We start from the raw sequence: 13,852 nt of genomic DNA on the forward strand, positions 1-13,852 counted from the left end.
TAATAACAAAAAACAACACTCATAAAATTTAATCACACAACTAATTCAATACCTTACCCGTTTTATCGACATCGGTTTAAGATAAGGAAATATCCGACTTTCATAATGTTACGCAAACCGCATCTTTAAGGAGCAAAACATGTTCCCGAACCCAATTGAGATAAGATTAAAATGTATGTTCAATGAACTTTCAAATTTGCATATACAATATTGAACGGAAGATACGATAAGATTTTTATTTATGTACTTTTTACGGAAACTAGACGTTCCAAGTGAAATTTATACTTGCTATTGTCTAAAGATATTATTTTAGTCAGGTTTTACGCTGCTACCTATATACTGAGGAGTCATGGCTTCCCGGAAAACAAGATGAGAGACTGTGAGAGTGAACTTAATGATATAAGAAGTACGTAGCGTACGTAATAATCTGCAATATTCTTAAGATCTTTTTAAAACCATTTGTTATTTGATAGCTTAAAATGATTGGAATAAAAAAGTATACGAATAACCTTTTCAATTATCCTGGAGTCACTGGTCACAAATAGGGTTTCCATGTAACATTTGCGACGAGAGGACTTCTTTAGCAAGTCACTCCGATTCAACAAGTTTTGTAAATGACTCAACCTTTTTTAATAATTCGTCAATTATAAAACATGTTAAAAGAAATAAAACATTAGATACTTTTTCCTGATATTTTTTATGGATTTAATTACATGTGTAATAATTAATTATAATGACTATAATATGGAGTCCAATACAACTATGACAACTTTTAAAATATTGTATTTCTCAATTAACTTATGCCAAAATGTACTATCCTTATCAAACTTAAATTTGTGCGGCAGCATTATACCCTTTCCTATTACTAGATACTATTTGGTTTGTATAATACTGTAAGTTTTAATAGAGAGTTTAACAGGAGCTGATGTCAGGCAGAGACCCCTGGCAGTGGTTCTTCCAGCCGTACCACGCGTTGAAGCCGTGCCGTTTAAAGATCTTCTTGGCGCAAGTTGCCGCTTTCGAGATGTCGTCAGTTAGCAGTTCTGGAATAAGCAATCAAGTTAGTCTTGGAGCATTAAAGGAATACTAGCTGTGCCCCGCGGTTTTACCAGCATTGCTCCGCTCCTACTGGTTAAGACCAATATGATGATGCGTGATGATATATTATAGCCTTTCTTTTCAAATTAGACCAGTAGTTCCTGAGATAAGCAGGTTCAAACAAACAAACTCTTCAGATTTACAATATTAGAATAGATTTCCCCAGGTTTTAGATTGTAAATATGCAACAGTCCCTAGTCGAAAGAGCCGTTTTTGTTCCCGGAACCCAACTTGCTGCAGGTTGTGCACATTATAAGAGAGCTACTTACGGTTACAGGTAACGTTGCAGTCCTTGCCGGGGCTGCTCGTGTTGCTGCACCAGTACTTGTCGTTGATCTGGAACAGCCCGTAGTCGCGGGAGCCGTTCTTGTTCACCGAGCCCACCTTGCTAGTGGTGCGAGCGCTCTCGTTCTCAACCAAGCACACCCCTGGAAACGCAATATGCAAGACATAAGAAAAAGCAAGTCCTGATAGTTTCAAGAGACATTACATTTTCATTGATACATAAACTGTATAATATTTTCTGTTTCTCTGGTTTATAATTTATTTTATTTTATTTACAATTTACACATTACATTTAAAATAACAAATCACTAATTAAGTTCACACTCACAGTCTCTCATCTTGTTTTCCGGAAAGCCATGACTCCTCAGTTGGTGCACCAGCTGACATCTCGTGAAGGTGACAGCCTGAGTCTCCAACACCGCTGCTATAGCCAGAACCAAAACCACGAACAGTTTCATTGTTGTTATTATTTATTGTTAATGTCAAGTTATTGGCAAGAGCGCTCAATCAATTGTAATGAGATGCCCGATGCATCAAGCTTATATACTTGACTCGCAATTGTAAGCTATTGTTGTCAGTGTAAAAGGGGAATTCTCGTTATCATATAGCAACTCATGCAATACATTGACTGCAATGTTTGTAAACATTTCAAGAGCATTATCAAAATTAAGTAATATTGATATCGTATATCTATAGGCGCGAAAATTAAAACTTATATCTTTTTCTTAATTGGTGATTCCCCTGCGGTGAAGCGGCTTACTTATCTGTAATATCCGTTTAATGTAGATAATTATGTACTGTCTAGATCTATAACAAACAGTCAAACACATGGGATACTTTCTAGTTTCTAGTTTCTTGTAATTTATGTGTTTTACTATTTGATTTTATATAACAATTCACTTAATTCACTTATTATGATGTAAAGTATGCTTTGTATGGGTGATCATCATGATATATTCTTTACGTTTGTGAGGATAGATAAATTATTATGGATATGTATATGTGTTTGGTACCCTTTCACGGAAAAACTATTGGACAGATTTAGATGAAACTTTATAGGTTATACATGAGAATAATACATGAGCTAGGTATAGAAATAGGTACTTCATTTTGGACGTAGGTTCGTCCCCGGACCCCGGATGAAACCGCGTGGCACAGCTAGTAAGTAAATTATAAAATACTTATACCTAACATAATTAATTTTATACCTACTTGTTTGGGCGAGCAACTTGCTCATTTGGGAGTCCTTAAATGTTGCTACTAACATAACTGTAAATAGTATACCGGCCTTGATAAATTAGTCTAGAATCTAATATTTTTAACTAACCCATGAATTTATAATTACCAACGACCTAGTAGGTGATTCACCGGGTTTTCCCTAAGTCCCAAATGTTTCATTATAGTATTCGTAATATGTACCTAGTAGTTACATAGGTACTTTGTTTTGAATATTATAGATAATAATTGTATTGTGATTAGGTACCTACTTAATTAATAGTATTAAATGTAAAATTATTATATACGAGATAAAGATTTGTTATCCCCCTTTGAACTCTATTTTTTGGACGTCATATTAATCTGTAAAATAAAATGCTGTATTTAAATATTTATTTCCTAGTATTTATTATTATATGTACCCTTATTAATATTAGGTAAATACCTATTTCAATTACCTACTTATTAAGTTTAGAAAAAAGATATATTTACGGAAAAATAGTCCATATATATAACATATTTCATTAATTTTCAATGTAAAACTGTAATTTCCATTATCCAATAATAGACCATAGAAATAAAACATGGAGCATACATACCTAAGATATGCGTAAACATGCAAACATTTTGCAAAGATTTATCGTAACAAGTCGTGGCTATCGTGTACCTGCTGATAATGTTTTATTGCAATAACCATGCAATATGAACTATATTATATTGTAACAGAAGATATAATTATTTGTTGCAGTTATGTTTATTTATTTCAGCTGTAAGTCGTAAGATGAATTTTTTAAACGTACTGTTTCTATTTTTGCTTAATTAAAATAAAAATGTGACTAGGCCCTGTATTTTGTTAAATAAAAAATCTTAATCAGACGTACGGACCCACCTACTGTATGTATTCTGTGCTACGGATTAATAAAAACTACCATTACTTACGGACCAAGATTAGAATTATTGTTTTGGATACTGAAATACTGAAAATGCGTTACAGTAATCCTACTTACACTGTACAGTACATATTTTGATATTTGGTGGTACGGCAATCGCAACGTTACAACATAAAATTCATCTATATTATAATCTTTAAGTTATTCCTAGCTTAATTGTATTTTCAAAATCATTTATCAACAAAATAATTATGATCGTTTGTAAACTGTTAAAAATTCAAGTCACAAAAGGTCGTTTGGTGGATTTAATTAAAATGTGGTATCACATTTTCAATGTGCCTGAAGAAGCAATAAACGCCAGTCACTCGTCAAACGCATTGTTATTGCATATATGCTGCAGTTAAACTAACACCAGCACACATCATAATTTATTGATCTATTGAAGTAATATGAAAACTGGTGCGACAATAAAATAAATGAAGTATTGACTAAACATTGTAGTTTTCTTTCATCACTTGAAATTGAAATAAACAACGGTACCTACCTATAATATGTGATTCAAATACCTACGGTCCTATGCTCCTGCCACAGGTCCTGACTCCTGCCTAGTACTAACTACCCTATTAAGTAATTTGGGATATTAGTGACAATTATTATAATATATCGGTCAACTAATTTTTACGTGATCATTGAGGACCTTGGAGGCTTCATAACAATTTCACTAGAAGATGCGAAGAAAAGATCTAGCTATAATTATTATTAGCTAGATGTTAATATAATACAAATTTCCCTAGAATACATTAAATAAAGTAACTGGGCAAAATTGATACTGACCAAATATAGAATGGCCAGTAACATACTCTCCCCCACAAATAACCATCAAGAAGGAAAACGACGCAAAACCGTTTCGTAATTTAATTTACGTATGAATGTGGTTCGTGGTGTTATTGTTCGCTTTATCCTCCATGTCTGTCTTATATGGATGAAAATTATGGAATGGTGGCTATATAAATATACTTCCTTATAGAAATAAAAATGGTAGGTATAATAGTAGAAAAAAAATCAATTTTGAAAAAAAATCAGCAACTTAGTTAAACAGGTTTTAAGCTATAAATGACAAGTAATAACTGCGTTAAAAACAACCGACTTCAAACTTGCACTTGCAAAATTCACAAATACCTACAGACAAAAATGCTCATAAAATAAAAAACTACTGGGCCTATCCGAATAAAACTTTTATGGGACCAATTCGACACCATCCCGCATCGAACAAAAAAAGAATCACGTAAATCGGTTCAGAAACCTCGGAGTAATCGGTTTACATACATAAAAAAAAAACATACCGGCCGAATTGATAACCTCCTCCTTTTTTTTTGAAGTCGGTTAAAAATGCAAGAAAGTTACATGAACATAACCTAAGTACATTGCATATTTATTTAAATAAATATAAGAATTTAATGTGATATTTTAATCAATTTGTTATTGCAAAATATGCATGCAGCATGCAGCATACAATAATAGACTACAAATCATGAAAATGAATTTGGCAAGCCTCGTTATTTATGCACGGCATGCGTTCAATAACTGATATCAAGTGAAGTCCCGACTCCAGACATATTACGAGTCATGACATCACATCCTACATCGTTACTCATATTCCATGCGTATTCTAGATCGAGAAATTACCTAGTTATACTCGCAAGAGATTATTATTAGTAAATTCCGTATTTTACTGTGGTATTCTATATGTACCATTGATAAACGAGGGATCTATTTGTTGTATAGAGCAGCCATATTAGGTGTTCTCTACTTCGGAATTACGAAATACCTATACCTACCTACTAGCCCAAGAGCCCGCTTCAGCCAGGCCATATTGTAATACTGTGGCCAGGCGCACAATATTTCATAAAACCAGAAAGTTTGTCTGCGCACGTCACCAAGTCACCAACACAGGTAAGAACGATGAGCGACTATGTAGTTTGGGTAGTGTAAACCTGCCTAAATATATATTGCCTCGCGCTCGCACTTACCGCAGACTTTCAAGGCCTCTTGCAATATGTAAAAACCGTGAAAACTGTCCGGCTACTGGGGTAAATTCTTTTGATAGTCCCCCAAGTAACATATCTCAAATTCAGCTTTTATACTACATAAGTGTAAGTACAATTATTATTTGAGTTTGGGGGTGTCCGGCAGGGGTTTAAAACCATACTAAGTATATATATAATATTATATATATAATATTTAAAATGATGTATTCTAAAGAAAATATAAAAAACCGAGCTCTATGCTTTAATGTATTTGAGGTGCTTTTTTTACACCTTTGTTACCTGTTACCTGTCAAAGTAACCACTACCCAAACTACATAGTCACTCATCGTTCTTACCTGTGTTGGTGACGTGCGCAGACAAACTTTCTGGTTTTATGACATATTGTGCGCCTGGCTGAAGCGGGCTCTTGCTCTATACTTAGACTTCTATAAACTATAATATTGACAACCTAAGTCTTGTCTCTAAGCTCTAAGTCATCTAAACCTACTTATCGTAGGATCGCTCTACAAAATATGTGCTACATTGTCAGAGGTAAAACTTAAAATAACTACATCGCAACTTTTTAGCTTACTATTGTTTTTACAATTTAAAACGTCCAACTGGACTCCTATTTAACTCTTAACATCAACTCTACAATTCCTAGCAAATCTCATACATCCAGCATCCTAAATAGTTTACCTACTCATTTATATGTTATGCTAAAATTACCCATTTACTTACACTAATACGTTATACTTTTTTTGCACAGTTATGAAAAAAGAAAACACAGAAAATGATCCTTAATTACTTTATTTATAAATCTTAAAATACAAGTTATACAATAAAAAATAGCATTTAATTATTTTTGTTAAGTTTTAAACATTTCTGGGCTATTTCCTTCTCTGCATTTGATAAAACCATCAAGAGCGAGTCTTGAGCATGTTTGACCTGAAATTAAAGATAAATAAATCAAGATTTAAAAAAAAAACATTTTTTTCAAAGCAGCCTAAAATATTACATTTTCTTTTGTAACGATGTAAGCAAAGTTTTCAATTCATAGCATATTGTTTAATAGAAGGTCCATGTTAGTGAGAAAAAAAAAGAAAAATATTAGACAGAACCTTCACACTGAGTGTTAAAACTATAATATTTGTGGTAGGAAAGTTGATGTCCTTTTTATTAATTATATTGACAGTTTTACTGATTATTATCATCGAGAGAACTTGGGTTCAATTCTATAAAACATTTAAAACATACACTAGTACACTAGGTACCAATATTAGGAACTACATCTATACTATATAGGGTGTAATCGTTAAGTGTGCACAGGCGATTATTCCGTAACTATTGCAGATATCAAAAAACTTTAAACTGATATCGAAAGTACTTAACCTAATGAATAAAATGGCCATAATAAATTTTAAAAACTAAAACAAGAAATATCAAAAAATGTTACATTAAACGCTCCCATACATTTGATTTCCCATACATTTTGTACCTACTCATAGTAGATTTTCGAAATGACGTCCTCATTGTGCAATACAATGAGGAGCTCTATTTAAAGTTTCTAAATGAACTTCCCTTCAAATTTGCGAACCAATTATAGCAGAAAACCAAAAAAAGAAAGAGAAAGCTAAAATCTTTCATATTAAATGTACATGGGTTATTCATATCTCATACTAAATGTATGGGAGAGTTTAAAGATACGCTCGATAAAGCTAGATAACCTAACTGTTTTCTATTGAAAAAACCATTCGCTTCTGGTATTCGCCGGCGCTACCGCGGCACTAACTTAAATGACAATAAACAAGTTCTTAAAATCTTCTGAATTTTTTAATGTTTTATGGACTCTCTAAGATATTTTATACGATCTGGCCAAATGTCGATGACCAAACCGTGAAACGTTGACGATTTAACGATCTGATCAAACTATGTTGGCCATTTCATGAAATGAGCAAATCTACGATATGGCCACGACATATATATAATAAATAATATAATATATAATCCATACTAATATTATAAATGCGAAAGTAACTCTTGTCTGTCTATCTGTTACTCAATCACGCCTGAACTACTGAACCAATTTTCATGAAATTTGGTATGGAGATATTTTGATACCCTAGAAAGGACATAGGCTACCTTTTATCCCGGGAAAATGACGCAATCCCGGAAATCCCACGGGAACGGGAACTATGCGGGTTTTTCTTTGACTACGCGGGCGAAGCCGCGGGCGAAAACCTAGTAATATATAAAGCATTCAATTCCTTCATTATAATAAATATTTATCAACTAATTTATACATCAATTTGCGTCTATTGTATTTTTCTAGATGGGCAAAATATCGTATTCAAAAGCAAGTTCTCTTAGATTAAGGTGACTAGTAGAGCAAAACGCGAATTTGCTGCTAAATTATAATGCTAGTATATGATTAACTGCAGTAAAAAATCTCAGATAAATATAATATGATATTCTTCAGGAGATAAACTAGTTGGATAGTGTGTTGAAAACACAATACAACTTATTTTACTCTATAGAAAAAAATCTCAAAGGTACCTCTAAAAAAATCTTTTGATGCTTAAAAACCATACTAAACTACATGCAATCATTCTGTTTTTTCGGCAAATAATTCTACAAGCAACATACTAATATAATACTGTGTTATTTTTTTAGTCCAATCAATAGATTTCGTGTAAATCGCAAATTCTTATTCCCAAACCAAAAACGTACGCATGTGTGCGTGAACGCCTGTGTACCGACACTACCGGCCGAGGCCCGTTCGTAATGATTCGCGTATGGCGATTGGCGTCGGGCTGCAGCTGTGGCGCGGCGTGTGTGTGTGAGTGGAATGAAATGCTTGCTCAGGGCAGCGCCTAAGGATTGGTCTCCGCGCGCGCGCTACGACTAGATACCGCCGCGATATTAGTAACTACTACTACTAGGAATATTAGGATATAATATAATATTATAAAGAGGAAAGGTTTGTATGATGTATGGTTTTCACGCATAAACTACTGAACCGATTATAATGAAATTTAGCACACATATAGAGGGTAACTTGGATTAACACATAGGATAGGTTTTATCCCGGAAATCCCACGGGAAGTATGCGGGTTTTCCTTTGAAAACGCGGGCGAAAAGCTAGTATTATATATTTATCATTAACTAGCTTCCGCCCGCGACTCCGTCCGCGCGTATGTCGGTCTTCGCGTGGATGGTTTATTTCTCCATTTTGAGTAACTCTGACAATGACATCTTATAAATATCTATTGGGCCCAAATACGGCTAGGCCTATAATAATACGCAACATATTGTGTTCGCGGTTCTACAGAACAACGTCTATGGATAAAACTGAAAAATTAAGATTAATTTTTTTCTACGTATTTTTCCAGGATAAAAAGTATCCTATTTTACGCCCAGGATAATAAGGTATAATTATACCAAGTTTCATCGAAATCGAACCGTTAGTTTTCACGTGATGCCTTCACATACAGACAGACAGACAGACAGACAAAAATTTTTTAAATCACATATTTGGGTTTTGTATCGATCCAGTAACACAATTTATTTTTTCAATATTTTCAATGTACAGAATTGACCCTTCTACAGATTTATTATATGTAATATAGATAATATCATTCTAGCTTTGTCAAAAAGATTCACAATAAAAGATAAAAATATTACATTACCTTATTCTGAAAGTCGTCCTTAATATCACTAAGCTGTTCCAGGCAGCTATTTTTTTCTTCGTCATATTTACGAGTCCTTTCCTTAATACTGTTTATTGCTTGAGTTGATTTCTTTAACTGCTCCTGGCATTTCTTATCTCTTTTCTCTGCTTCATTTATGTTTCTGTAAAATAATAATATTTAAAATAAGTTTGTTGGGTGTTCAATAATCAATCAAGTGCTTAATTTTGTTTCTGTAACAAATAATATTTAAATTCATTTATATAAAAAAGAGCGTGTATGCCAAGCACACGTGTCAGAAGTGAAAATTTTCTGACAAGCTTCAAAAATATCAAAATTGTCGCCATACTCCATGACGTGACGGTATTGCCATGACGCGACCACTCCCCGGACACTCCATACAAAATTATCGTTTTGACAGTTACTTCGTAGACTTGTAAGCGGACTCATGTTGATGTAATTTCACTTATTTCGATGACATTTTAATTATTTTAAATAAAAAATTGCGTATGGCACCCATTTAACAACGAATAAAACGTCTTGCAATAAAAAAATTATGTCTGATGGATCTATCTAAAGGCAAAAGATCAAAAATTACGCGTTAAAAAATGACTAAAGTTAAGTATATCTTCCTGTGCAGATAAGATGCGCACTAATAAACGCAACCACTACCGCCAGCCAGACAGCCCGGACTCTAACCGAAATAGCAAGAGAAACAGCATATCAAAAACCCAACTATACTAAAATGACTTTTTTTAAAACGTTGGTAGCTCCCGTACCATAATGTTGTCAATCTTCGTTGCGTATCGTCTTTGCAGAAAAATGCGGGCCATTTATAGCATGATCGTGCGGGGTGAGGTAAGTGTTTAATTTTGGCGGGAGGCGGAGAGTATCCGTTCTGTAGCGTTTAGCTACTAATAAGTATTCTGTGACACGACCTTAAAATTTTACTCACAACGCGCCTATAGAAGTTTAACTTCAAAAACAATTAATCAAGTTGGAGTAATTTCAAAGAAACATAATTATTCTACACTAATTATTCATCTCAATTTTAACCATGTAGACAAAATTAGAGTATAAGATAAAAATTGCATTTTATATTTATTTAAGAATTTTCTGTTAAATTAAACTATTTTATAAAAATCTTCCAAACAAATATAAATATTGTAACAAAATATCAATATCACTATACTTGTAGTATGATTATTTACCTTTCAGCCAACGCCTTTTCTCGTTGCCTCTTGGCTTGATTTTCCTGGTGTTTTTTCGATGCTTCTTCTCTCGCTACCTTTAATTCTGCATATTGAGATTCTAGTTCGCTAATCTCTGTGTTTAGTACATTAAGTTCACCCTCAACACTGTCTGAATCAAGATCACCGTTTTCATAGTCTCTGCAAATAAAATTATTGACAAATATTAACTATTATGTAGTGAAAAATATGTTGTCATTTTAATACAAAAAATCAATAAAATCGTAATATTTCGTACATCGTTTTATTTTTGAAGTGAAACTTCTTTATCGGGGTTGGAATAAAATTTAGTGTAACATTTTTTCGTTACGCGTGACAATTTTCCGTTACGCGCCGTCTTTTTCTTATACCACTCGTGATTCGACGTATTTTTGTAAAGTTGCATATAGTAAATTATTTTTTGAAAAATAAGGTTATAAAGAAGTTTCACTTCTTACGTGTGTACACTAGTACATGCACACATTTTTTTTTATTATTAGTGTCACTATACAATAGTTTTAAGTTTATTTGTTTATACTTTTTTTTATTTCTAACTATCATATGATAATAAATAATCTTAATAACTCACTTCAAGCTATCCACAATCTTCATAATCTCATTCAAGTAATGGTTAGCCACATCAAAGTTAGGCTTGATCGCCTGCAAGTTCTTCAAATTATTCTCTTTTAACGCCAAAGTGGCCATAAGTGCGTTTAACTTTTCATCCGCATCTTGTACATCTTGAGCTGCTTTAGCCGCCTGAGCTTTGATATCATCAGCGTCATATACTATTAAAGCCTTTTTCTTCTCAATTTCATCTGTCAACGCTTCCTTTTGTGTTTTCTTTTGGTCTATTATGAGTTCTAATTGATGATTCTCTTTCAATACTACGTCTAATTCTGACTTCTCAACCTTGAGCGCTTCATTTTCTTGTTTCGACTCTTCTTCAAACAGTTTTATTTGTTCATGGAACTGAAATTTAGGGAATTTACTACAAACTTGAATCTCTAGCCAAAATTACATTTGAGTTTATGAAATTAATACAAGTAATAAAACCATGTTATTTTTAGTGTTATGAATATTGTTAACAATTATTCAATTAATATGGCACTCATACATAGTGCATTATATTATTGTGCTACAATATTAAACATAAAAATATACAATAACTAGCTTACCGCCCGCGGCTTTGTCTAAAACCTAAAAATTATATACTAAAATCTTCCTCTTGAATCACTCTATCTATTAAAAAAACCGCATCAATATCTGTTGCGTAGTTTTAAAGATTTTAGCATACAAAGGGACATAGGGACAGAGAAAGCGACTTTGTTTTATACTATGTAGTGATATTACCTCTTCTATTCTCTCAGCCCTTTTGCCCTTCTCCTCAGCTTGTACATTGAGCAGTTCTAGTAATTTATTTTTCCTTTGCTCCAACTTGTTTACCTGAAAATGAATTAAACTATTTAAATTGAAGGATTAGAATAATCATTTGTGAGAACACATTCATGAAGAAACCAATTGAAACCAAAAACTAAGGTTACTGGATAAGTAAATAGTAAGATAAAAACAGAAATAGTACCGGTAATAATAAATACTAAAATATAATTATAGATTTAATTTTAAGTTATCCAGTATACATAATTTATAACTAGCTGCCCTTCGCGGTTTCATCCGTGTGGTTCCGCTTCTGTTGGTCTTAGCGTAATGATATATAGCCTTCCGGCTTCCTTGATAAATGGGCTATCTAACAACGAAAGAATTTTTCAAATCAGACCAGTAGTTCCTGAGATTAGCGCATTCAAACAAACAAACTCTTCAGCTTTATAATATTGGTATAGATATTAGGTGAAGGTCTGAAAGCAGTAGGCTAGTCTGTACCTAAATAAGCCTTATCATTTACACTGAATAGAAATTATATAGTAACTTACAGTACTCCAAAATTAATAATGCGCATGCAAATCTTCGCTAATTGTCGTATTTCCAAAATGTATTTCATTTGACTAAACAAATTTTACTAAATTATGCATGAAAAAAATGCATTTAAACACTCTATATACATATCGTCTTCGGACGCTCCGGGAATATGACAGTTAACGAACTGTGACGAAGATTTCTATGTGCATTATCACTTTTGGAGTAGTATACATACTTCTTTAATTTATTCAATATAAAATTAAATGTCCAACCAACCTCTTTAGACTTAGAAAACAGCTCTTCCTCCTGTGGCTTGATATCACTCAACCTTTCTTCATTGAAGATCATCAAATTGAACAACAACAATAATATAGATTGTGATGTTGTTACTGTAGGTTGCAGGAAGTGAGAGATGCTTATCTTAGCGTCTACCTGCGGCATGATGGACACCAAGTGGTTGATCACTCGAGTCATGTTTATCATGGGTATTAAGTCCCAGTAGTAGACTGTGTTTTCATTGTGCTCTTCGTCTGGCGGTGACTGGAAATTAGAATTGATTTTTATAATAATGGCTATAAATAATAACATTATAAATTATCATTATTATGGCCGTATACTCTTGTATTTTTAACATCATCAAAGGCTTTCCATGTAAGAAAGAGGAAATAAGCTTAGCTTTCACTAAATCAAAACAGACTTTTCAATAGATACAATAGGTACTTATCCACCTTACTTCGTATATATTCTACAACATACAACTTAAATAAACATGTGACTGTGGATTCTTAAAACACAATTAAATATTACTATTAGAACTAGGAAAACATAATGAATATAAATACCAGAACAGCATCTCGGTCAATTCCAAGTCTGGCGAACACTTCAAACAGTGCGCCCATAACAGAATGGGGAACCTTTAAATCTGCGGCCGTGAGAGGATGATTGGGAAAAGCGCCATTCCAATTCCCGATAAAGGTCTCCACGATCGATGCTGGTGCTGAAAATGAAATAGGCATTGTAGTCAACCACTACTATAATTCACTGTAATTAAAAACAAAAATGTTTACAAACATCACTTACTCTTATCCATTTTGGATTACATAAAAAAAAGCTTTTTTGTAAATTTCTTTCGAAGTAAGTAGGTATATTTTATGCGGCGAAACTTAGAACTTAGTTGCACAGCGGTAGGTAGTTAATATTTGCCTATTAAAGGCTAATATAGGTACCTTCTTGGTACCTTATTGTTTTGTTTTTAAAATAGATTCGAATTCAACTTTTGTAACGATTTTTTTTTAATTTGACATTTTATTTTTATTTTTTGCTCAAAATTAATGAATTGGATACAGATCTATTTGATTTTTGGAGTAGCATTGTTTATGGCAATTGAGAATTGAGAATAAGTTATATTATTTAAAATACCAAAATTATCTTACAAACGACTTAAGAATATGGATTTCTAGTATATTACAAATAATTATTATAAGTTGTTTAACAGTTTCCAA

The 13,852-nt window shown here is 32.9% G+C and overlaps 2 protein-coding genes across 3 annotated transcripts; both read right to left on the reverse strand.

Moving 5' to 3' along the window:
- Nucleotides 1-681: 681 nt before the first annotated feature.
- Nucleotides 682-1,911, reverse strand: LOC123693954 (lysozyme-like). Its single transcript, XM_045639222.1, has 3 exons — nt 1,712-1,911; nt 1,368-1,526; nt 682-1,043 (listed from the first exon to the last, which is right to left on the reverse strand). The coding sequence occupies exons 1-3, from the start codon at nt 1,839-1,841 to the stop codon at nt 913-915; spliced, it is 420 nt and encodes a 139-aa protein (XP_045495178.1). The 5' UTR covers nt 1,842-1,911; the 3' UTR covers nt 682-912.
- A 4,398-nt stretch (nt 1,912-6,309) lies between these two features.
- Nucleotides 6,310-13,605, reverse strand: LOC123693575 (trichohyalin-like). 2 transcript variants are annotated; one of them, XM_045638738.1, is made up of 8 exons: nt 13,588-13,605; nt 13,193-13,347; nt 12,627-12,890; nt 11,787-11,879; nt 11,023-11,405; nt 10,416-10,595; nt 9,205-9,367; nt 6,310-6,463 (listed from the first exon to the last, which is right to left on the reverse strand). In XM_045638738.1, exons 2-8 carry the CDS (start codon nt 13,247-13,249, stop codon nt 6,371-6,373), a joined length of 1,233 nt encoding a protein of 410 aa, XP_045494694.1. In that variant the 5' UTR covers nt 13,250-13,347; nt 13,588-13,605; the 3' UTR covers nt 6,310-6,370. The 2 variants fall into 2 exon arrangements, with proteins under 2 accessions (XP_045494694.1, XP_045494693.1); XM_045638737.1 differs by lacking the exon at nt 13,588-13,605 and adding an exon at nt 13,431-13,554.
- Between the last annotated feature and the right edge of the window lie 247 nt (nt 13,606-13,852).

This window comes from Colias croceus, chromosome 8 (genome assembly GCF_905220415.1).
Source record: "Colias croceus chromosome 8, ilColCroc2.1".
Classification (NCBI taxonomy): Eukaryota; Metazoa; Arthropoda; class Insecta; order Lepidoptera; family Pieridae; genus Colias; species Colias croceus.

What these genes read in the sequence shown, in the direction of transcription:
- LOC123693954 (XM_045639222.1), bottom strand. Translation starts at nt 1,841, where the DNA reads ATGAAACTGTTCGTGGTTTTGGTTCTGGCTATAGCAGCGGTGTTGGAG. An exon ending in GGAAAACAAGATGAGAGACT is followed by an intron (nt 1,527 to 1,711) that starts GTGAGTGTGAAC and finishes TTGCGTTTCCAG; the next exon opens with GGGTGTGCTTGGTTGAGAAC. An exon ending in CTGCAACGTTACCTGTAACC is followed by an intron (nt 1,044 to 1,367) that starts GTAAGTAGCTCT and finishes TGCTTATTCCAG; the next exon opens with AACTGCTAACTGACGACATC.
- LOC123693575 (XM_045638737.1), bottom strand. An exon ending in TTGACCGAGATGCTGTTCTG is followed by an intron (nt 12,891 to 13,192) that starts GTATTTATATTC and finishes TCTAATTTCCAG; the next exon opens with TCACCGCCAGACGAAGAGCA. An exon ending in AGGACGACTTTCAGAATAAG is followed by an intron (nt 6,464 to 9,204) that starts GTAATGTAATAT and finishes CTTTAATTTCAG; the next exon opens with GTCAAACATGCTCAAGACTC.